The sequence below is a fragment of the Botryllus schlosseri genome, chromosome 10 (assembly GCF_051294905.1).
Source record: "Botryllus schlosseri isolate E-star chromosome 10, Bs_hap1, whole genome shotgun sequence".
Lineage (NCBI taxonomy): Eukaryota > Metazoa > Chordata > Ascidiacea > Stolidobranchia > Styelidae > Botryllus > Botryllus schlosseri.
The window spans coordinates 11126437-11151771 of record NC_137245.1 but is presented as its reverse complement, the minus strand read 5'-3'; the positions used below and the strand labels follow the sequence as shown (position 1 = coordinate 11151771).

The following is a 25335-nucleotide window of genomic DNA, read 5'->3' as shown; positions in this document are numbered from 1 at the left end:
AATGTCCGGAACTTTGAAGACTTGAGATAGGCTCGTAATTTTTTCGTAAACCAGCAGAAAACTACATTTTTTGGGAATATTTATGCTGATGCATGATATTCTTCTTCTTTCATTTACTGGAATAAGCCTAATTGTAATCGCATTTATAGGAGAACGGTATATTCCTAGAGATTGTTAAGGCCGCTAAAATGATTTATTCAAAGATAGTGGTTCCAAACCGGGGGGGGGGGGGGGGGTCGTTTGTCTTTATTCTGGGGTTTGCGAATATGTTGAACGTAATCAGCTTCCAAAATAGCCCGTGAGTAAGTCTGGGCACAGGTGCTGACTTCCTTTAGCAATCAGCTTGTCAAATTTTGATCCAGGCCACGGAACATTTTCACGTTAGAGATGGAGTCGAGATCATAAAAGGTTGGAAGCCACTGGATGTGGGGTGTTTATAAAGCTCCGTGACTTAAGGATGTACAATAGGGCTGTTCAAAAATAACTTTTTTTTCCCGACTCAAGCCGGTCACCTCTTAAATCGTCAGGTTGCAGTAGAAAACCTTGCTCACCAAATTTCACTCGATTCCAACCAGTAAAGGCCTCCGCAGATCCAATTAAAATTTTTAATTGATTGGTGGATAATCCGCGAATTATCAACGAAAAACTCACATAACTCCGCTTCTACTGGTCGGAATTGACTCAAATTTGTTTTGCAACGTCTTTGAAGACAGCTCAACAATTTCATGGGGTTGGCAGAAAAATTTGGAATTTTTTTTTTTAATTTTCCATAATAAATTAAAAATTTTAATTGGATCTGCGGATGCCTTTACTGGTTGGAATCGAGTGAAATTTGGTGGGCAAGGTTTTCTACTGCAACCTAACGATTTAAGAGGTGACCGGCTTGAATCGGGAAGAAAAAGTTATTTTTGAACAGCCCTAATGTACAATTACGCTCCCTGTATTTTCGAACTCATCATCCTCCACCAGCTCTACCGCTAACTCTGATCATGTGGGCAGTAGAATCTATATAGTAATATATGGAACGACCAATAAAATTGACAGAATTCATTCAAATAATTTAACGACCAGATGCACATAGAAACCAGATTCATATAGCAAGCAAGAAGTTGCATCGATTACACTATAGTTTGGGCTCGAAATCATTGTTTATTTGGGTGGGAGGGGGCTGAAAACATGTGCTTTCGATCCCGGTTACAGAACACACAGCCACATACTCTTTAACCGGATCGTGACCACCTCTGGTCTATGAGCAAAGCTTTGCTAATGTGACGTCATAACTCATTTTGAAACCCACTAGTGGGCGCTAAATAGTGTCCGGAATTTGGGTTGCTGAAATATGGAAACCCTAGCTTAGATAGGAATTGAAACCTCAATAATAAATATACCTGTACATTCGACTCCATTTCCCTTGTATCCTGTTTTACAGGAACAAATGAATGATCCGTCATTGTTACTGCATTTAGCATTTAGGTGACAGTTGTGCGATACGTCCAAACATTCATTGATATCTGAACAACATTGCAAATAACAGATGACAAGTAAACAAGCTTGGAAGAACTAGAAGAGAATAATAGTTTTAACATGCATGGTAACAATACAGTAAGGCCGAAATATACAACTCAAGCGAAATAGCCAATTTGTATTCAAGACTAGTTTACATTCAAATTGATGACACAACATATAGGCTACCTGTGCATTCGAATCCATTTACCTTGTGCCAGGTTTTACAGGAACAATTGGGTTATGCAGCTTGTGGACCTTTGACGTGCCGCAATTTTATGTAGAATATTTTAAAATCAACTGAAGATTGATCTGATATCAGAGCATTTGAGCGGTGTAGCCTAACCCTGGTTTTGATGTAGTCGTGATAAGTACATGGAATTGTTACTGTCATTGCCAAAGTCAAATTAAATCAGCGTTAGATTTTGCATGCCTTCGATTATTATTGGAACATATCAATACCAACTTAAATACAGTCATTTTTGAGCCATAGTTGCTTCTTATCCTTTTTAGCGATCATACCACTTGTGCTTCCAATAAGTTTCCTCATAGCCCCTGTCCATTTTCAACACAATTTCTGATGGTACCTATATTAAAATCAGAAAGCCTATTCACATAAAATCGCGCGTAGCGCGAAGACAATTTCCCAGTTGAATAAATTGGCCAAGAAAATATTCCACAGCATATAGGCCTAATTCCACAATGCATCTCGTACACCGTGATGTGGTGCTTCGTACCCCGATGTGGTCTACGGACCCCGGATAAGAACCCCTGGAATAGAAAGGTCCAATCGGCGAAGAATTCATTACTGTTACACGTGTAGAGCGTACTGCTACCTTACTCGCCGCCGATAATAACACGTGAAAAGAGAACAAACAACACCCAGCATGTAACCAAGTATACGTGACGGGGAGTCACATAATACCAATAGTCGCCATACTGACCTGATTAGATAGCTATATACCCTACGCAACGCAAGCTACGACCTTTTTATTGCTATTCCCCATGCCCGTTTCATAGATTGTTCCGCCAGTAGGATTATAAGTCACCGTTCCTAGTCGAAAATCCTTCTATGATTTTAACGTTTGACGCGACCCAGCTCGAGTCATCTTTATTTATTCACCCAGTCAATCCGAAAACGAGTCATTTTTCGAGAAGGTCGCACCAAACCAAATCACAATTTTCACAATGTTTTATTATCGTGAACTAGAAATGCGACGTAATAGCTCCTCTTATACCGCATGGTTAAAAGTGATGCGATAGTGAAGTTTTTTGAGGTTTCAGTGTTTTTATAGTAGTTTTAGCATGAACTTTAAGTTCTTATATCTAAAAAAAGATATATGGTACTTGAATATATAGTCGAATACTTCAAATTTCCAAATGCCGTCCCAGGCCGCACAAAATGCTCTCGCGGGCCGCGTGTTTGAGACCTCTGCTTTAAATGAAAACGCGAGCGATCATGGGCACCACGGAAAACAGATTGCTAATATCTGGGCCGTAACAGCACTTCGTCAGCCCCCCGCCCCAAACGTTGATCTTTTCCCCCATAGGGTGATACACAGAACTTCTGGGGACATTTGTAGTTTGTCATATTTAGAAGAAAGGAATCATACGAACCTCCTATCAGCAGCTGGCAACGGCATCGGTTACGTCTGTGATTCTTACAGTATTGGTCGTGAACGATATAAATTTAGTCGGTACCGCACTACAGACCCATCAAAGATGTTATGATGAGATGGCCTGATGATAAAAAAATATCTCAACCCATGTATCATGCAAGTCGGTTAGACGTCACAATTAAGTTGGTCTGACACCAGATTTGTCTCCAAAGCTCCAAAGATCGAGGTATGTCGGAAAAAGTTGTCGTTGCTCCAGATATATTAGAATCACTTTCACGTATCAGACGAAACTAAAGTTTACTCGGTAATCTTTTCAAAAAATGACTTCTTTTAAAAAAATCTTCATAAATCCGAACCCGATCAACGAGGTTGAAGTTCAGAAATTGAATTTGGATATCGACAAATGTATGAGCGGCATATTACAGATGAACATACCCCAAGAACGAAAATTAGCCTTATATAACGACGCACTAAATCGTTATCAAACAAAACACGACACATTGAATCAACCGATGAAAATCGATATATCAGAACAAAGGAATCTATTTTCGGCTAGTGAGTTAGACGCACTGCGACGCCTGATCAAGGGTGAACCATCCAGGATTCCTAAACCCCACTCACCATCACCGAGTAGTCAACGAAGCAAAGTAAAGACTCAACATGCCAAGACGAAAAGTGGTCGTACACCCAAGACCCCGAAACGATACGGATGGGAGCCATACTAAGTATTTCACGCCAGGGCTACCTGGTAGTTACCGCGGTGCATACGTATTCTCTAGAGAGCGGAATAGAGCCAAAGTCAAGGAGTTTCTTTCGAGCAAGGATGCGTACACGAAACATTTTCCATATCGAAAGAAATTTAGGAGACCTAGAGTGATTACGTCTGGTCATGGTGTTCAGTATCAAACCGATCTCATGCATATGCAAAATCTTTCAAAAGAAAACGACAATTTTAAATATGTGTTGGTGACGATCGATTGTTTCAGCCGATTTTTATATCTGTATCCACTTAAGAACAAAACCTCGCAAGGTATTATTCGTGGATTCAAGGAAATATTTAAGGATCGTATACCTCATGTTATTCAAAGTGATCAAGGTTCTGAATTTACTAATCGTGCGTTTCAGACTTTCTTAAAAGAGAACAATGTGCGATATTTTCATACAAATAGTGAACTGAAAGCCTCGATATGCGAGCGTGTTATTCGTACTCTGAAGCAAGTGTTATACCGGTATTTCACGCATAATAAGACTTTGAATTATGTTAATGTCTTGTCTGAGATATGCCAGGGGTATAACACTACTTTTCACGTGGCTATAGGGTGTCCTCCAGCGGATGTTAATTATTCAAATCAAGAACAAATTTTCCATAGGTTATACGGTGACATGACCCCTAAAAAACCCAAACTAACTATCGGCACGCCCGTCAGGATTTCGAAAGCACGTGGTAATTTTGTAAAAAGTGCCTTGGCGAGTTGGACCGAGGAAATCTTTTTCGTATCTCAATGTCGTAAAGGTGACCCTCCTACTTATCAGTTGAAAGACTACCACGGTGAAGTTATAGACGGTAGATTCCAACGTGAAGAGTTACAACCAATAACTAAAAATAATAATACTTACAATATCGAAAAAATCCTGTCTACTCGCAAGAAAGGAAAGAAAACGCAATATCTTGTAAAATGGTTGGGTTACCCGTCTAAATTTAATTCCTGGGTCTCAGATTTGTATAAATAGACGCTGAAAATGTTGTTCAACCAAACTATGGATTCTGATTCCGTCTCATCTCGCGTGGGTCAAGTCTCGAACAGTCTGAAAAACCAGATTGTGTTTATTGTACAGATTTATATGTTAGTGTGTGTAATCGTGTTTTCCTTATATCAAATTTCTGTCGGGGTGGATCGTGAAATATATTTAACGCTACTGCCTTCTTCACTTGGGTATTTATTCCCGAATCCATCACCTCACCGTATATGTTGAAAGAAACAATAAAATGTTGTTGACTCGTCCTTCGAATGCGAGTTTGGATAAATTTCCGAATACTAGCACAGATTTTCAAACGGAACTTTACAAAGAATTAGAAATGAATCGCCATGAGCTAGGATTATGTGAGCTGACTTTCCCCCATGATTTTCAACCGCGAATTGAAGTGACAGCGAGTAGTGTCGGTTTTGGATTTGTCGATGCGAATGGATACACCGAACGGTATTATATTCCCGAAGGCTCGTATTACAACATCGGTGAAATGCTAGAATCGTACGAGAAATATTACATGGGGGACATTTTCATTTTACAAGGATTCGGAGACTTTAGAATCACATTCAGAAGATTAGTCACGAGTAAAAAAAGATCCAAGCGGGGTGTACCCATAAATACCGACACCGCAGACTCTAGCGCCAGACACGTACCCCATACCACGCATGATTCACCCGAGCCTTACGGACTGATACCACTTGGTTCTGTGTTGGACACAATAACATTTAGACGCGTTGCATCTCGTCGCCGCGGAGTGGTAGAATTTATATTTACACCTGCGGTAAAGTTGGAACGGATTGATAAGGTTTATGTGTATTGCGATCTGATACAACCAAGACCACACGGTAACAAACTGCAACAACTTTTACGGGTGGTTACTGTAACCGCTAAACCGAATGAAAACCAAATCAACATATTCCCAAAACCATACTTCTTTGCTTTAGCGAGAAACAATTTCAGAACAATACGAATTTATCTACGTGATGCGGCTGGCAACCCCATTAAATTTCGAAAAGCACCAGTGACAGTGACCCTACGCTTCCGTCGTAGAGCTGTTGATTCAATATGAGTTACATCACGTTGTCTGGCACCCAGGGCGAATTCTCAGTGGTGTTACCGAATGAAATTATTTGTAATGAGCTCGCGTTGATGGATATGAGTTTTGTCAGTGAATCTCTTGATCGAATTATAATCAATCGTGATCAAGCACTCTGGGAGCTATATAACGAAAAAGCTCGAATAGTAGATGTGTACCTAACACCACTTGGGAATTATGCAAACAACCTCTAGCTGACTCGAAGAATATTATCTGAAAGTTTCAAACGCTGCTTCACCGAAAGAATCAACGACGAACTTTTCCGAATTCGTTACCTGAAACATATCACACTCCACCCCACGGATATATTCACAAATTATTTCGCTGTAGTTGATCAAGTGTCGACGCCAGTATGTAATGTCATGTCGATCAAACCTAAACCAACTCAACCCCATCTCAGATATCTTTTTGTGTATATCAATGTACTACGACATCATCCGGTGGGCGATTACATGAGTCAATTGCTTCGTGTGATCCAAGTAAATAACGAGACGTGTATGAGACAAGAAGTTGTATATGAAAAACCGTTTTATTTCCCAGTGTCGATTAACCACATCCGCGATATAAAAATCACCATCCGGGACCAATACGGTCACTTAGTACATGATATAGAGACCACATTGACACTCCACGCACGATGAAAATAGTGACGTTAACCACCTCTATGCTTGGTGCTGATTTTGAACACAGACTACTCACCATCAATAACATCCCGACGAGATATTGTGAATTAGCCCTCATGGAGATCGATTTCACTTTAACCGAACCGGCGATTGGGCAATATTTGTTTGTGTATTGCGATATTATTCACCCTCACTTACTTGGAGATACGTTAGCACATTTATTACGAGTTATACCGCTGACACATGGCGATGTCACGCATAATTGGATAGCGACAAATCCGTATTATTTCCCTGTTTCAAAAGATGTTGTAGATTCTGTATGTCTTTACCTCAGGGATGAGTTTGGGGAACCTATAAATATAATAAGTCGTTCATTGCAAGCTACATTTAACATTAGGAAGCGATTATGAAAGTTGTTTTCACGTGAGACCATCATTCTGTCCATCGTCATTATAACCAGACGGGCGATGGTTATGGATATTTTAGTGGTGGAGTTCAAGCCGGTTCCGGCATCGGGAGTTTGTTTAAATCACTTGGTCGTTTAGTGACGCCTATTGCGAAATACGCCGGGGGTCAATTGTTACGGACTGGAGGTGAAATAGCGAGAGACCTATTACGGGGTAACTCGATCAAGTCTAGTGTTGTCAAGGGAAGTAAACACGCTGGTGGTCGAGTGATTGATAAAATTTTAACCCCCAAGGCTATAAAAAGGAAAAAAAACAAAGTCAAAGAACACTTCATCCAAACGTCGTCGTAAACAACAGGATATATTCGACTAAGAACTATGTTGATGCATGCGGGTTCCCGAGAATGTCATAACTCCGGATTAAACATATTTAGTATACCCCACACACAAACCAGTATTGAAGAATTGCAATATGTCGTCGTCAAACCCCATAGTTTAGGTAATGTCATGGAAGTACAATTACCGAGGACGGATCGATACATGGATTTACAAAACACATTCTTGAGATTACGTTTGAAGCTCACTAAACGCGATGGAACTGATTTAGCAAATGATACGCAAGTTGGTCTGGTCAATAACATGATGGATTCTCTTTTCAAACAAATCGATGTAACTATTTCAAATGAGGTTATCACAAATTCGGATAATTGTCATGCGTACAAAGCTTATATCTCTCGGTTGTTGAATGATACTCACGGCGCCTCGGAGAGTTTTGTGCAAGGACAAGGTTTTTATAAAGATGTCGCTGGTTCTATGGATGTTCTTGGTGCAGCGAATACTGGATATGTTAAACGAAAAGGCCTTACAAAAAACAGCACCCCGCTAGAGTTGATCGGAAAAATTCGAATGGGTCTTTTTGAACAGTCTAGATGTATGTTGGATAATGTCGACATGAAATTAAAGTTTACACGTAACGAAGATAATTTCTGTCTGCTCGGTGACGCGGAGGATGTACAAATTGTTTTACTCGAAATGGAAGTGTATGTCAAACAGATGAAGATCGCTGAAAGTGTAAGCTTAGCACACAAGTCTGGATTACAGAAGAATACTGCCAAGTATCCCTGGATACGCTTACAAATGTCGACTCATACATTCGCCGCGGGTTTATCGAAAATTGATAGAGAGTTAGTTAGCGGCACCATGCCAAAGAAGATCGTAATTGGTTTAGTCGAGACCACGACATTTAACGGTGTTCGGACCAAAAATCCATTCAACTTTAAACACTTTGATGTTCAAAATCTTTCGTTAAGTGTGGATGGGCGTCAAATTAACGGACGCGAATTTCATTTCGATTTTGATAAACATGGCAGACTCGAAGGTTATATGACACTATTCTCTCAGACAGGTCGCTGGGAATCCGAGGCACCTTTAAATATTTCACGCAAAGATTATGTTAATGGATACACTCTTTTTGTGTTCGATTTGACGCCCGATAATAGTTTGGGATGTTATCAACTTCATAAGACAGGAACTGTGCATCTGGTTTTGACTACGTCGAAGCCTTTACCAACCTCCGTAACCTTGTTATGTTTGAAGGAGTTCCAACATCTTCTACAGTTGAATCATAAAAGACAAGTCGTCGAAATATGAATACGACTGATATCAATGATATTCTCTATAACCACCCTGACACACGAAGTCTATATCTAAGGACTTATCCAGTAGACCAATTACCAAAGAAACCAATTAGCGGAAAATTCGCTATCACCATTAATTACGACGAATCGAGTTTGCCTGGGTCTCACTGGGTGTGTATATACAGAGATGACGATACTCATTTTCATGATTCACTAGGTTTCGGGCAGCTAAAACCCCAGATAATCGGATTCCTGGCGCCGGATGAATTTTCCGTGACTGGGAAACAGCTACAGAGTAAAACTTCGGATGTGTGTGGAGATCATGCTATTGCATTCTTGATAAAAAGAACTCAAGGATTTTCAACCAAGGAATACTTGAATAATTTTGGTGATGATAAAAAAGTGAATGATACGATTGTGCGTGCTTTTGTGAAGAGTTTGATTTCAAAGTAATAAACGAATGTATAAATGTGTATACTTGTGATTCTTGTTGTGGTTGTGAACAGCAGACTATTCTGTAGGTGCGAAACAGCGGTGTGAATAATCCGATCTGACAGTATTATTCAGGTAGCAATCAATAGCGAGGAAAGAGTTGGAACACGATCGGTCATTTGACACGACTAAACTACAAAATCATATATAATAATTTACGATCAAACTATTTCACACTGAATGGAATAGTGTAATAATCGATACGATAGTAGCTCGCGGTTGGCCGGGAAACAATTCAGCGCGCAGGTCATTCGAAATATAGGTCGCACGCACTGCGTAAATCCTCTTGCACAACAAGCCACGTTTCCGTTTGTGCGGTTATTGTTGGTGACTCGTACATATTCAACACCGCGCGAGAGATGCCTATACTCGAAAGTACGACTCACCAACACGAGTTTTCGAGGCACCGTGTGAGAGATGCCTATACCGAAAAGGGTTACCATGTGAGAGGCTCCATAAGACACAATGGCACCGTGCGAGAGATGCCTATACTTGAAAGTACGACTCACCAACACGAGTTTTCGAGGCACCGTTTGAGAGATGCCTATACCGAAAAGGGTTACCATGTGAGAGGCTCCATAAGACACAATGGCACCGTGCGAGAGATAGGGGGGTCAAAAGGGTCACCGGTTCAGGACGAGTTTCGAGGCACCGGTCGGGTGCACCCATAAGAACCCCTGCCACCCCCAGACCGATCTATAAAACTACTGACGTCTGAACAGTGAACACGCATGGTTACCAGGGTTGCATTTTAAACAAATGCCTATTCAAAACACTTTGTTTAAATCATGTGTTAAACATTGTTTTAAACAAGCGCCTTTAAAAAAAGAATTGTGTTTTTGAAGTTGTTTAATTATGCCATAATTGTGATAATACTGTCAAAAACATCTTGTTTGAGCCTACATACGATTACCATCCGATATAGCAGACGAAAGCAATTTGGGTAGGTTGGAACCCTCGAAATAGTCGGTTCAACAGCTCTAGGTCGTACGTATAGATCATTGGTGCGGAATGTATGATTTGATGATGATGACCACCGACCTAGAAATGCTGCGGGACAATGTGGTCCTGGTTAAAGGTATTTCGTTCCGTGTATTACAGGGATTGGAAGCCCATATCGTCAAAGGAGCTATATTTACCCTTTATTTTCAATTGTCGATCTCAATTACCTATTAGGTCACAAATGAAAATTCGTGACGTCATGGCTTCAAAAAAAACAATATAAAAAATACATTTACAAAAAAGGGCTTGTGGTAAATATGTTTGTCGAATGTCCAAAATTGATTTTTGATTTAAACCCAACCCTTATGTTAGCCATATAGTCCGACCCAAATAAACAATTCAAGCGATCGCCGATTCGGCTAAAAGACTCGTTTAGACTCGAATTGATAATGGATCATACCCGTGCATTCGACTCCATTTCCATTGTATCCGGATTTACAGGAACAATTGAACGAACCGTCACTGTTCGTGCATTTAGCATTTACATGACAGTTGTGTGATCCAGCCGAACATTCATCGATATCTGAAAAGTATCGTCAATATATAGATGACGAGTAAACAACCTCGAAAGTGCTAGGGGGTAATTATAGTTTTAACTTTATGGTAACAATACAGCCAGACCTAATACTTATAATTCAAGTGACAGTCTGAGTCTATTCGGCTACAAGCCTGCTTTGGATTGGAACTGATCATTCGAAATACCAGTGCATGGGACTCCATTTCCGTTGTACCCGGTTATAAATGAGCAATCCGTCATTATTACTGCATTTAGCAGTCACGTGACAGTTGTGTGAGCCAGCCAAACATTCGTCAATATCTGACAAATATCGTCAATAGATAGATAACAAGTTAACAAACTTAAAAGTGCTAGGTAATATTATAGTTTTGACGTCATGATAACAATACAGCCAGACCGAAAGACAGAACTCAAACGATAGTTCCACATACCTGTGCACGAGACTCCATTTCTTCTGTACCCGGCTTTACAGGAGCAATTGAAGGATCCGTCAATGTTACTGCATTTAGCTTTCAAGTGACAGTTATGTGATCCGTCCGCACATTCATCAACATCTGAAAAATATAGTCAATATCTTGTGACGAGTAAACAAACTTGGAAGTAGTGGAGAGAAACGGTAGTTTTGACGTCTTATCCCGCATTGTAACCAGGATTACATTAAAGACAAATGGCTGCTTGAAACAATTTGTTTAAAAAATGTTTTGAACAGTGATTTAATCAAAGGCCCTTTTCAAAAAAATCGTAATTTTTGAAGTTGTACAAATATGCCATAATTGTGTAAATATTTTTCAAAAACATGCTGTATGAGCCGACGAATGATTACCATCCGATATACCAGACGTAAACGATATGGGATGGTTGGAACCCTCGAAATAGCATGTTGAACAGCTTTAGCGCGTGGATATAGGTCATTGGAATGACACGGAGTGAATCATTTGAAGATGATAACCGCCCACCGTAAAAATTCTGCATGACCATGTAGTCATAGTTAAACATTTGTTTGGTCCGTATATGACAGGGATCGGAAGTCTATTTCGTCAAAGGAACTATAGTTAGCCGATTTTCCCAATTGCCAATGGCAATCAACTATGACGTCAAGAATAAATATTCATGACGGCATGGCTTAAAACAAAAAATAACAAAAAAACAATATAAAAAAATACCTTTTCAAACAAGGGCTTGTGGTAAACATGTTTGTCCCAAATTGATTTTTGTTTTAAACCCAACCCCCTACGTTAGCAATGTAACAATTCAAGCGATCGCCGGTTCGGCTAAAAGACTCGCTTAGACTCGAATTAATAATGGATCATACCTGTGCATTCGACTCCATTTCCGTTGTATCCGGATTTACAGAAGCAACTGAATGAACCGTCACTGTTCGTGCATTTAGCATTTACGTGACAGTTGTGTGATCCAGCCGAACATTCATCGATATCTGAAAAGTATCGTCAATATATAGATGACGAGTGAACAACTTCGAAAGTGCTAGGGGGTAATTATAGTTTTGACTTTATGGTAACAATACAGCCAGACCTAATACATACAATTCAAGTGACAGTCTATTCGGCTACAGGCCTGCTTTGGATTGGAACTGATCATTCGAAATACCAGTGCATGCGACTTCATTTCCGTTGTACCCGGTTATATAGGAGCAATCCATCATTTTTACTGCATTTAGTAGTCACGTGAAAGTTGTGTGAACCAGCCAAATATTCGTCAATATCTGACAAATATCGTCAATAGATAGATAACAGGTTAACAAACTTGGAAGTGCTAGGGAATATTATAGTTTTGACGTCATGATAACAATACAGCCAGACCGAAAGATTAAACTCAAACGATAGTTCAACAGACCTGTGCATGCGACTCCATTTCCCTTGTACCCGGTTTTACAGGAGCAATTGAAGGATCCGTCATCGTTACTGCATTTAGCATTCAAGTGACAATTATGTGATCCGTCCGCACATTCATCAACATCTGAAAAATATAGTCAATAACTTGTGACGAGTAAACAAGCTTCGAAGTAATGGAGAGAAACGGTAGTTTTGAAGTCTTAGCGTGCATTGTAACCAGGATTGCATTTAAGACAAATGGCTGTTTGAAACAATTTGTTTAACTTTAAAAAATGTTTTGAACAGTGATTTGAACAAAGGCCCTTTGCAAAAAAAATTGTATTTTCGAAGTTGTATAATTATGCCATAATTGTGTAGATACTTTTCAAAAACAATCCGTATGAGCCTACAAATGATTACCATCCGATATAGCAGACGTAAACGATATGGGATGGTTGACACTCTCGAAATAGCATGCTGAACAGCTTAAGCACGTAGATATAGGTCATTGGAATGACACGGAGTGAATTATCTGATGATGATGACCACTCACCGTAAAAATTCTGCATGACCATGTAGTCATGTATAAAGATTTTTTCGGTCCGTATATGACAGGGGATGGAAGTCTATTTCGTCGAAGGAGCTATATTTAGCCGATATTTCCAATTGCCAATGACAATCAACTATGACGTCACAATTTAATATTAATGACTTCATACCTCCAAAAGACTTATAACAATAAAATACATTCGTAAAAGGCAGCTTATGTTAAACATGTTTGTCTCAAATTGATTCTTATTTTAAACGCAACGCTATTGGTAACAAGTAGCCGGACCGAGATATACAATTCAAAACGATGATGGCTTCGGCTACAAGACTGGTTTAGATTCGAATTGATAATTCAACATACCTGTGCATTCGACTCCATTTCCGTTGTATCCTGATTTACAGGAGCAACTGAAGGATCCGTCATTGTTACTGCATTTAGCATTCAAGTGGCAGTTATGTGGTCCGTCCGAACATTCATCAACATCTGAAAAATAGAGTCAATATATTGTGACGAGTAAACAAGCTTGGAAGTAATGAAGAGAAACGGTAGTTTTGACGTCTTATCATGCATTGTAACCAGGGTTGCATTTAAAACAAATGGCTGTTTGAAACAATTTGTATAAAACATGTTTTGAACAGTGATTTGAACAAAGACTCATTTCAAAAAAATCGTCTTTTTGAAGTTGTATAAATATGCCATAATTGTGTAAATACTTTTCAAAAACATGCTGTATGAGCCGACGAATGACTACCATCCGACATAGCAGACGTAAACGATATGGGATGGTTGGAACCCTCGAAATAGCATGTTGAACAGCTTTAGCGCGTGGATATAGGTCATTGGAATGACACGGAGTGAATCATCTGATGATGATAACCGTCCACCGTAAAGATTAGGGTGGAGTGAAAATGAAAATTTTTGAATTTCAAAAAAGGGTCTTGATATGTGGTGCCAAATAGTAAACAAATAAATTCTATCATAATTTTTGGTCCGTACACCCTCTAGTGGTCGTGCAATTTCACCGAACGAGCCAAAAACAGCTAATTTCGCCATATCTTGATCATCACTTACACTAGAAAGTCAGTTTTGGGCTTAAAAGATGCAGAAGCAACATGTTTCTATCTCACTTCCATAGAACTTCCTCTTAACAATGAACAGAAAAAAAGTTACAAGCAAATTTCTGATTTTATAGGTAAAATTAAGCACTGAAGCAGTGGGTAGGATGTCAAAAGCGTGTAGTGATTGATCTTACGACTGAGCAACATACCCTATCAATTAGAACCACTTTTAAAAACTTGCTCAAACAAATGAAACCCCCTTCAAGCATAAATAGGGCTCGGGCATCGAATAGAGACTGCTAAAACTGTATTTAAAACAGCGTCCATTGGTAGTGCAGCGTCACGATATCGGTAAGTTTATAACAACGGCCCTCATGAGATTTCTTACCAAAATGCTGTCGTAGGGTGTGTATCATATTTGTCACAAAGCTCCTGAATGAAAGCACAAAAATTGAAAATACACATTCAAAACACAAACATCAATTCTATACTGGAAACAGAAAATTTTTGTAGCAGTATCATATGAGTATCAGTGTGCACAAACATTAAAATCATGTTTAGCATTGAAAGATTTCATCTGCTTTCAAGACTTCAGTTTTTGTCTGATGAGGCTATCTCTACGTTTAAATCCTGAAACATGGGTAGATGCTTCAGTAACCACGTTTTAATGTCTTTCCATTGCCTGGTTGTGGCAAGGATGACTGAGCCTTAATGGTGATGATCTTAGGTTTTCCACCTCGACATCTGACAAGGTTTGGTGCGGTTGTTCTGCTCATAGCTGTAATCTTGTTAACTGTAAATCTTCGGTCGTTTCCCTCCTCGTCACCAAAGCATTGCCAGCAAAATATTTTCTGGATGTTCAAAATGAGCATTTCTTCGTAGCAAAGATAGTGCAAGGGAGTGAATTCGGGTATCAGTCAGCTTTGTGACACCGGAAACTATATTGTGGAAATTTTTAGCACCATCTACAATGGAATTGTGCAGTTTTATTTCAAACCATGACGGAAAATAGACCTCCATGCAGAATTGAGCAAGACAATTCAGATTTCTCGATGGACGACTCACATGGTACTTTGAAATTAGAGATGCGAGAGTCAACCATATTGAATGAACGACGGGCCCAGTCTCTAAATATTGCAGATCTGGTTCCAATTGACGACTTTGAAGGAGGATATATAAATGAAACCAAACCCTAAAGCAGCAACATTGACACCAGCATCAGATTCTTCCAAATTCCAGTTATCAACATCAAGGCTTAATCTTTCCACCAAATTGTCAACTTAAACCTCAAAAATATTTAACAGCCGCCTGCATCGCAATCAAGACCTTGTCTGATCACGAGTTGGGAAACCTACGATCATCACCATTAAGGCTCAGTTATCCTTGCCACAACCAGGCACTGGAAAGACATGTGACAGTGGTGACATAAGCATCTGCTCAATGTTTCAGGATTTAAACGTAGAGATGACCTCATCAGACAAAAACTGAAGTCTTGAAAGCAGATGAAATCTTTCAATACTAAACATGACTTTATTGTTTGTGCACACTGATACTCATGTGATACTGCTACAAAAATTTTCTGTTTCCCTTTCCAGTATAGAATTGATGTTTGTGTTTTGAATGTGCATTTTCAATTTTTGCGCTTTCTTTCAGGAGCTTTGTGACAAATATGATACAAACCCTACGACAGCATTTTGGTAAGAAATCTCATGAGGGCCGTTGTTATAAACTTACCGATATCGTGATGCCGCACTACCAATAGACGCTGTTTTAAATACAGTTTTAGCAGTCTCTATTCGATGCCCGAGCCCTATTTATGCTTGGAGGGAGTTTCATTTGTTTGAGAAAGTTTTGAAAAGTAGTTCTAATTGATAGGGTATATTGCTCATTCACAAGATCAATCACTACACGCTTTTGACATCCTACCCACTGCTTCAGTGCTTAATTTTACCTATAAAATCAGAAATGTGCTTATAACTTTTTTTCTGTTCATTTTTAAGAATAAGTTCTATGGAAGTGAGATAGAAACATATTGCTTCTGCATATTTTAAGCCCAAAACTGACTTTCTAGTGTAAGTGATGATCAAGATATGGCGAAATTAGCTGTTTTTGGCTCGTTCGGTGAAATTGCACGACCACTAGAGGGTGTACGAACCAAAAATTATAATAGAATTTATTTGTTTACTATTTGGCACCACATATCAAGACCCTTTTTTGAAATTCAAAAATTTTCATTTTTCACTCCACCCTAGTAAAGATTCTGCATGACCATGTAGTCATACTTAAACATTTTTTGGTCCGTATAGGACAGGGGTCGGAAGTCTATTTAGCCGATTTCCCAATTGCCAATGCCAATCAACTATGACGTCAAGATTAAATAATCATGACGGCATGGCTTAAAACTAAAAACAACAAAAAAAAAACAATGTAAAAAAATACATTTTCAAACATGGGCTTGTGGTAAACATGTTTGTCCCAAATTGATTTTTGTTTTAAACCCAACCCCCTATGTTAGCAATGTAGCCATACCCAAATAAACAATTCAAGCGATCGCCGATTCGGCTAAAAAACTCGTTTAGACTCGAATTAATAATAGATCATACCCGTGCATTCGACTCCATTTCCATTGTATCCGGATTTACAGGAGCAACTGAATGAACCGTCACTGTTCGTGCATTTAGCATTTACGTGACAGTTGTGTGATCCAGCCGAACATTCATCGATATCTGAAACGTATCGTCAATATATAGATGACGAGTGAACAACTTCGAAATAGCTAGGGGGTAATTATAGTTTTGACTTAATGGTAACAATACAACCAGACGTAATACATACAATTCAAGTGACAGTCTATTCGGCTACAAGCCTGCTTTGGATTGGAACTGATCATTCGAAATACCAGTGCATGCGAGTTCATTTCCGTTGTACCCGGTTATATAGGAGCAATCCATCATTATTACTGCATTTAGCAGTCACGTGAAAGTTGTTTGAACCAGCCAAACATTCGTCAATATCTGACAAATATCGTCAATAGATAGATAACAAGTTAACAAGCTTGAAAGTGCTAGGGAATATTATAGTTTTGACGTCATGATAACAATACAGCCAGACCGAAAGATTAATCTCAAACGATAGTTCAACATACCTGTGCATGCGACTCCATTTCCCTTGTACCCGGTTTTACAGGAGCAATTGAAGGATCCGTCATTGTTACTGCATTTAGCATTCAAGTGACAGTTATGTGATCCGTCCGCACATTCATCAACATCTGAAAAATATAGTCAATAACTTGTGACGAGTAAACAAGCTTGGAAGTAATGGAGAGAAACGGTAGTTTTGAAGTCTTATCGCGCATTGTAACCGGGATTGCATTTCAGACAAATGGTTGTTTGAAACAATTTGTTTAAAACATGTTTTGAACAGTGATTTGAACAAAGGCCCTTTTCAAAAAATTGTACTTTTGAAGTTGTATTATTATGCCATAATTGTGTAGATCAGTGATTCCCAACCGCGGCCCTCACAAAAATATTGAGAAATCGATTTATGAAAAAAATTATATTTATAAAATACTGTTGCTTGGCTTGGAGTCTGGAGTTTCCAATTAGGATTGCAGGCAAGTTGTGAGTAGACTGCTAAGATTACGTCACTGCTGTTTCAATGCAATGTGCCCTAACTTTCCAGTTGAAAATGTAGTACCTGTAGATATAGGTATAGATATAGGTATTAACAGGACCGTAACTGCCGCACCCCAAGCCTCCCCCCAATTGGGGGGAGCGAGCTCGAAGGAGGCCCGAAATTATTTAGTGAAGTACCATAAATTATAGAGTATTTTATGAAATTTTATGCAACTTTTTCAAAGATTTTTCGCTCTGCGCGAGATTTGAAGTTTTCAAGTACCTTAATTATTAGGTATACTCTTCGATCAAGATAAAATACGCAAGATTTATACAAGTGGGCATATCGTCGTTGGCCATTACCGCATCACGACGGACGAATACATATTAAGTTTTAGGCCATGTAACATGCGACTCCAAAAAGTGTGCCAGAACGATCGGCAGCGAGAAAACCTTGGCCGAAAAGGACTGCCCTTACGCTGACCGAAAACTTCGTTATGTATATTCAAAAGACATATAGGTATAATTGACCATAGGCGCCTTAATGACTGGCGCCAAATGTTCCTGTCTTGGCAATCTGAAGGTCACGAGACAAATAGGCTACCATCCCGCAGGGAAGAATTATATGCCGGTGAAGAACTACCAATTTGAAATCGTGTGCATCTTTTAGTTTAGTACGTTTGGGAGACTCTATATTTTTAGATATAGCAGACTGGAGATCACGGAATAACAAATAACGTCCTGTAACGAAGTCGTACCAACGGGTCCGCCTGTCCGAATATGTTTAATTATTTTTTAGAGGCCCTACAGTTTCCATGACACCTCACTCAGCTCTACCGGTAAATCTGATTACGTGAGCAGAGAGGACAAATAATTGATAGCAATATATATGCGATTCCCGATCTTATTGACCTAAGTGTTTTGGGGGCCTGACGAAGTGCTGTTTCGTTCCTGCCAACGGGTATACGCACGAAGATGTTTAATTATTATTGAGTGGTCCTACCTTTTCAAACACCACTCACTCGCCTCAACCGGTCAATCTGATTACGTGAGCAGAGAGAGGATAGAAATTTATACCAATATATATGCAATTCCCGATTATATTCACCGATTCAATCATGAATTATAGAAACTTTTCGCGCTTCGCGCGATTTGCCGAGAGATACTGCCTAAAATGGACACAAGATTTAGATGATAAATAGCGGTAAACAGTCATCTAACCTGACTGGGTCTGGGGTTTGAAGTTCGGTTTATCACCCTATGGTGGGCCCAAGAGAAACGTATGTTTTTTTTGGGGGGGGGGGGCTGACGAAGTGCTGTTACGGCCCTGGGTATTGATAATTAATTTACGGATAGATGTGCAACAAGTGACTCACGATTGAATACGCCGAGATGCGTACTGCTTATACGGCAAAAAGCAGCATAATTGGTAGTCCTATAGCTCGCGACCCAAGCGTCCGAATAATTTGATATGACGGACATGTCGGTGGTTATCGAAAGCAAGTGTCGCAATGATTCCAAAAATACGAATCGACATCTCGCCAGGGCAATGAAACTTCTTCGAAATAGCCATTAAAGGTTGATTATTTTGAACAACGAGGGCGCGGCAGCACAATGGCCAATGGCATCAAGCGAATGATCGGAACAATGCCGATTTTCATATTTTGGTGACTATTTTGGGTTCCTTTCATTGCCGTGGTATTCGTGGGACCCCGGCCGTACTCTGAAATTCTAAATTTGGCCCTCCCATCTAAAAAGGTTGGGAACCACTGGTGTATATACTTTTCAAAAACAATCCGCATGAGCCTACAAATGATTACCATCCGATATAGCAGACGTAAACGATATGGGGTGGTTGAAACCCTCGAAATAGCATGCTGAACAGCTTAAGCACGTAGATATAGGTCATTGGAATGACACGGAGTGAATTATCTGATGATGATGACCACCCACCGTAAAAATTCTGCATGACCATGTAGTCATGCATAAAGATTTTTTCGGTCCGTACATGACGGGTGCTGGAAGTCTATTTCCTCGAAGAAGCTATATTTAGCCGATATTTCCAATTGCAAATGTCATTCAACTATGACGTCACCATGATTTCAGAAAAATAAAAACGATAAAATACATTCGTAAAAGGCAGCTTGTGTTAAACATGTTTGTCTCAAATTGATTCTTATTTTAAACGCAACGCTATTGGTAACAAGTAGCCGGACCGAGATATACAATTCAAAAGACTGGTTTAGATTCGAATTGATAATTCAACATACCTGTGCATTCGACTCCATTTCCATTGTATCCTGATTTACAGGAACAATTGAAGGATCCGTCATTGTTCGTGCATTTAGCATTTACGTGACAGTTGTGTGATCCAGCCAAACATTCATTGATATCTGACAAATATCGTCAATAAATATATGACAAGTAAACAAGCGCAGAGGGGTCGCCACCTTAGTTACGGTAGAGTGCGCTCGATTTCAGTTTGGAATTTGAATTGGTGGTTCGTCAGGCTTCAGGCAGTGAGTAGGGTACACGAAAAGACTTGGCGGAATGGATACATTGAAGCAGTTTCTGCTATCTGATGGCGTAAAGCAGGGGTTCTCAACTTCCCTGGTATAGCGGGCCGCATTTCAACAGCAAAAGACGCTGCGGGCCGCAAAACATTATTTCCATGTATTCGTGGGCTGCTATTAAATTTAGGCTACTGTAGCCTATTTACCAGTCGTATACGGGCGTTTAGCACATTTTATGCATTCTAAAGCATTAATGGTCAGAGTTCGTATGTTTGCAGTTTTTTTTTGTGAGAATATTATCTTCCAGCGGCGCAAGTATACCCCATCATTGAGCGTGCATCGCATTAGTTGCCAAGTCGGTATATGCACCTACAAACTCTTCCACCAGAGAACCGAAGTCTCTGTTTCAATGTGTGGGCGAGCAATTATAAAATTACGTTCACTTTTTTCCTACAGAGGCCATTAGCACTTTGAGCTCCCCGTGATATGAGAAGATGTCTGGCGTTCGGGTCATTTCTGAACAAACCAATCAACCCTACTCCTCTCCTTCCATGGAAGGAGCCCTGCCCCAATAGTGATAGAATTGAGCTTTGTTAAGTTGATGTTTTTCGCTGGTCCCTACCCGCGTTTGCCCGGCCAGCATTTCTACTCTGATGAAAATCATCCAGATAATTAATTAGCTATGTAATGTATGTGGAGTCAGAGGATTCGACCGATGCTTAGGCTTGAGCGTCAACGTATTTCAGAATATGCGATGGAAGATCGACTGAAATTGCTGTTACTCTTCTGGTAACGGTTGAATCAGACAACTGTAGCTTTAAAATTTGTCAGGTGATGTTGTCCTTGCTGTTAAGTTCCGGTAGCAGCGAATATTCACACAGTACGGTAAAGTTTTATTGAAATCACTTTCTGTGGCAAATGTCATTTGTTTAGCGATATTCCAAGCAATTTTGAACCATGCGTCCGAAACATCGTCGACAATTTTAACAATGCCGCGGAATATAGATTGGTGGGCTCGCCATGGCACATGCATGGCACGCCACGAATCAGGGACTCATCAAGCCTGGGTTGCGGCTGATGGAAAGAATATGAAAAATGTCCTAATGTGCAGGTAGTATGTATTGCAATTGGCACCTTTTTGAAATGCATTTGATGTTTAAAATACTGGTAAGCGTCGCAGTGTTTCGTAAGTAAACTGGTATATCCTTAGATAATGAATTTTATTCTGCTGTATTCGGTTATTTTTGAATAGTATATTCATATTGAAATGAACCCGAATATTTTCGGCTGACACTCGTGGCTGACACTCGTGGCTACGTGGGAAGAACGTCAAAACGTCTGCAGGAACGCATAAACCAACATGTACCCAGATTCATCAGAACACGTGCTTGACGCTCAGTGAAAAGCTCACCCTTAACTCATCCGCTTGAGATTGATGCTGATCGATCAAAGGCCATTAATTCTGCCATCGGCAAGCATCTGCTAGATAATCCAATTTGTGCGAATAATTATCGAGACGACCGATTTCGAATCGTTGGGTGAGGCCGTTCACAATTCCATTTGTGAGCCTTGGAGTCGACTTTTATCAAAATACACCAACCAAAACTCTGTCAACAAAAGGAGTTCGTGTACCACCTAAAAATAGTACATTGAACGCTCTCTCATTCACGAAATTTCATGCTGGTGACGTCATATTTTGTGATACGATTGTTGATATACAATGTTCTTTCCATTTCTCTACTAGTTGCTGATGATTACCCCTGATGAGTGTCAGCCGAAAATATTCGGGTTCATTTCCATATGAATATACTATTCAATTGTTTATTGAAGTTCTGTACCTCCAAGAAGCTCTTCGGTTATTTTTATGAATGTTTGCTGGTAAAATTTCACTAAAATGATTAGCAATCCAGGAAAGTATGCTACAGGTGCTGGAGTAAAATTGGTGGTAAGGTCACATGCAACTTTCCATTGCAATAATTAATTGTTCTATGAATGACACCCTTTTGTCACATACAATTGTATGTACAATTGTCTGATATCTGCGTGAATACTGAATGCTGGTGACATCATATTTTGTGATACGATTGTTGATATACAACGTTCTTTTGAATTCTCTACTAGTTGCTGACGATTACCCCTGACGATTCTCAGCCGAAAATATTCGGGCTCATTTCACTATGAATATATTATTCAATTTTGTATTTAAATTTTGTACCTCGAAGAAGCTGTTCGAATATTGAATGGTTCCCTTGTATTGCAAATTTTAAAAACAAGTATTATCTGTTCAACAGTCTTGGATTTATCCTCAAATTCAATCGACTGATGTCTCTACCGTGCCTGCGCTAACAGACAATGTTGATAGTGACGTGAAGAGTCATCTGAACGGATTTTGTGCCGGTGCAGTCATCTTTTGCGATACCGTACATACTTTTGTCTCAAGAACCCATGGAAACATGTGATTATGTAAGTCTATTTATTCATTTCATATATCACCATTGAGTATGTAATGTGCTGGTTTCTGCAGTCCTAATTTTCTCAAAAACTATCTATATATGCGGTATGAGCTGAAGAAAGGCTTGATCTGTGTACCCCTGTACATTGAACAGAGGTGTAGTTGAATGTAAAGAGCTGATGTAACTTGTATTTAAAGGGGCACTGCGCTCTAAAAATGATGTGGTCTCAAATTGAAGATAAAAACGAACAAAAATTTTTGGCCGCAGCCATTTCCTTCAGAACGCCACCGTAATGGAGCTGCAATTTATTGAAATTTCTACAAGACCAGCTGCCGCGGCTGCTTAACCCGTTACATGGCACGATGTCTTCATCGTCGCACTTGCTCGACGCGATAAGGCAGTCACGCAGAGAACGAAACTTAGAGACATTTCCTTCATAACATCGGCTAACAACTATCTAAAATTTGTTCTCTGCGTGACTGCCTAATCGCGTCGAGCAAGTGCGACGGTGACATTATCGTGCCATGTAACGGGTTAAGCAGCCGCGACAGCTGGTCTTGTAGAAATTTCAATAAATTGTAGCTCCATTACGGTGGCGTTCTGAAAGAAATGACCGCGGCCAAAAATTTTGGTTCGTTTTTACCTTCAATTTGAGACCACATCATTTTTAGAGCGCAGTGCCCCTTTAAACTATTGCTTACTGAACTATACTCTTGACTATGTGAACATCAAATTGAGATCATTTCCCATAACCTGCTAATTCCAATTCATTGTGTTAATTAAATTTAATCGGGAAGGAAGGATTTTGAAAGATTGACAACAGTTACAATTACTGCAATGAACGAAAAGTATTCGACAACTTCGATAATATGTCACAAAGTTTCTTGTACTAAAGAGTATCAATGTGTCCTTTGTCTGATATATTTTCTCATCTCAATTCAAAGCAGCTATCAAATCTTAGAATCAAAGTTATATGTAAAGTCTACCGTATGTCAATTATTATAATGGAAATCTGAACCCATAGGAACAATGATGCTATTATATTTATTGTCCGGATCTTGTCTGCAATCAATTATATTTTTAGCAAAACGAAGTTAATGAAGTCAACTGTCTTCTTCTCCGAGCCAAATTGAGAGACAAACGAATATAATCCAAGATCCAAGCGCATGTCTTATTGAAACAGGTACCGTAATCTTTCTGTGTTGTGGACCGTACAAATTTACATAGACCTGCAACGTTCTGCAATAAATTTCATTCTGAGTTACAGTTCTGCATTCTCACTGTTGCCTGCGCGTCTGAATGTCAATGTAAGTGTCAAAATGGCCGAATTGATAAAAAGACAGACCTGACTAAAGATATTTTTATTAGTCATTTTGCTAATTTTAGTCCTGCTCAGTGATAGTATTTCACATGTATCCGAGCGCCTTTCCTGCGCTTCTGTAACCTACCTGTCTAAAAATATTTATATTTATTTCTGCATAAAATTTAGAATTTTCATTGACGTATTCAAAACTTTGGAATTTAATCACATTTTCCAGGAAAGCAACTTGAAGGCGACCGGTAAAAAGAAGCAAACACTATGGCACGCCACGAATCAGAGATTCACCGAACCTGGATTGCAGCTGATGACAAGAATATAAAAATGCTTCAGAGAAAATGGAGTATTCAGAAACATTGTTGACGTTTTGATCTGCTATGCATTAGATTGTCATACTCTAAAGGAGTGGTTCTCAAACAGGAGAATGCATTTGATGGGGCGTGAAGCCGCAGTCAACTAAAATCTTTTTCGCACATGGCAGCTTGTGGTTATTTCTCTGTGTATGGTCATAATTTAATATTTGAATATTCTCTCATCAACAACCATTACCGTCACTGCCATCCAACTATCCGTTGCGATTTCTAGCGTTCTGGTTGATTTTTTAAATTTCATGATACGACGATAAGGGGTGTGTGAAATTTTTTGCTATCATAAGGGGGACGTGTCCAAAAATATTTGAGAACCACTGCCCTAATGACTTCCAGATTTCATTTTTTGCAGCAGACTTGTAAATAACAGCAAAATCTTTTCTATAAATCTGCAAAATTTGTAGGAACTCAAAGAAACGATTTCTTTGTTGTTTAAACAAAAGTGATTGGCATAAACTTAATATAAATACTGGTAATGCAAGCAAGCATTGGAATATTTTTGATGCCTGGATAGCAGGCCCAATTTCACTAAGAGTAAAATAAAATACTTATGTTTGGTTATCGTGGTAGTGATACTGGTACAATGATACATTCGTTGTTTGTTTATAATAAAAGTAGAAATTTACAAACAATAATTTGATTAATTTTAAATAAGTTTTAACGATTTGTGTTGATCATGTTTTCTGCTAACGGACGTAACCAATTAATTTGATTCCATACCCCTGTCACTAAAGTTTAAGATACTAAATGATATTTTGTTATCTCTATCTCAATGCATTCATTTTCATGATTGAGTGAGTTGCATGATATTTGTAGTGAGTTTGCTCTTAATCATTTGTGATGTTCGTGATTTCATGGACTATTTTGGAAACGGTTTCAACTATTGATTTGAATTTATGAAACCCTGTCACAGCGGCTAATGGAAATTTGGATGTTTGCATGTATTTCATCACCCAGGTTGGGAATTATAAGCGTCATTTATTAA

At 39.3% G+C, this 25335-nt stretch overlaps 1 protein-coding gene across 1 annotated transcript; it reads right to left on the bottom strand.

Annotated features, from left to right (window-relative positions):
- Positions 1-738: 738 nt before the first annotated feature.
- LOC145448805 (uncharacterized) lies at positions 739-21136 on the bottom strand. The gene is made up of 10 exons (XM_080327256.1): positions 21118-21136; positions 19969-20091; positions 17230-17352; positions 16688-16810; positions 13387-13509; positions 12499-12621; positions 11957-12079; positions 11076-11198; positions 10528-10650; positions 739-1511 (listed from the first exon to the last, which is right to left on the bottom strand). Exons 1-10 carry the CDS (start codon positions 21134-21136, stop codon positions 1354-1356), a joined length of 1161 nt encoding a protein of 386 aa, XP_080183382.1. The 3' UTR covers positions 739-1353.
- Between the last annotated feature and the right edge of the window lie 4199 nt (positions 21137-25335).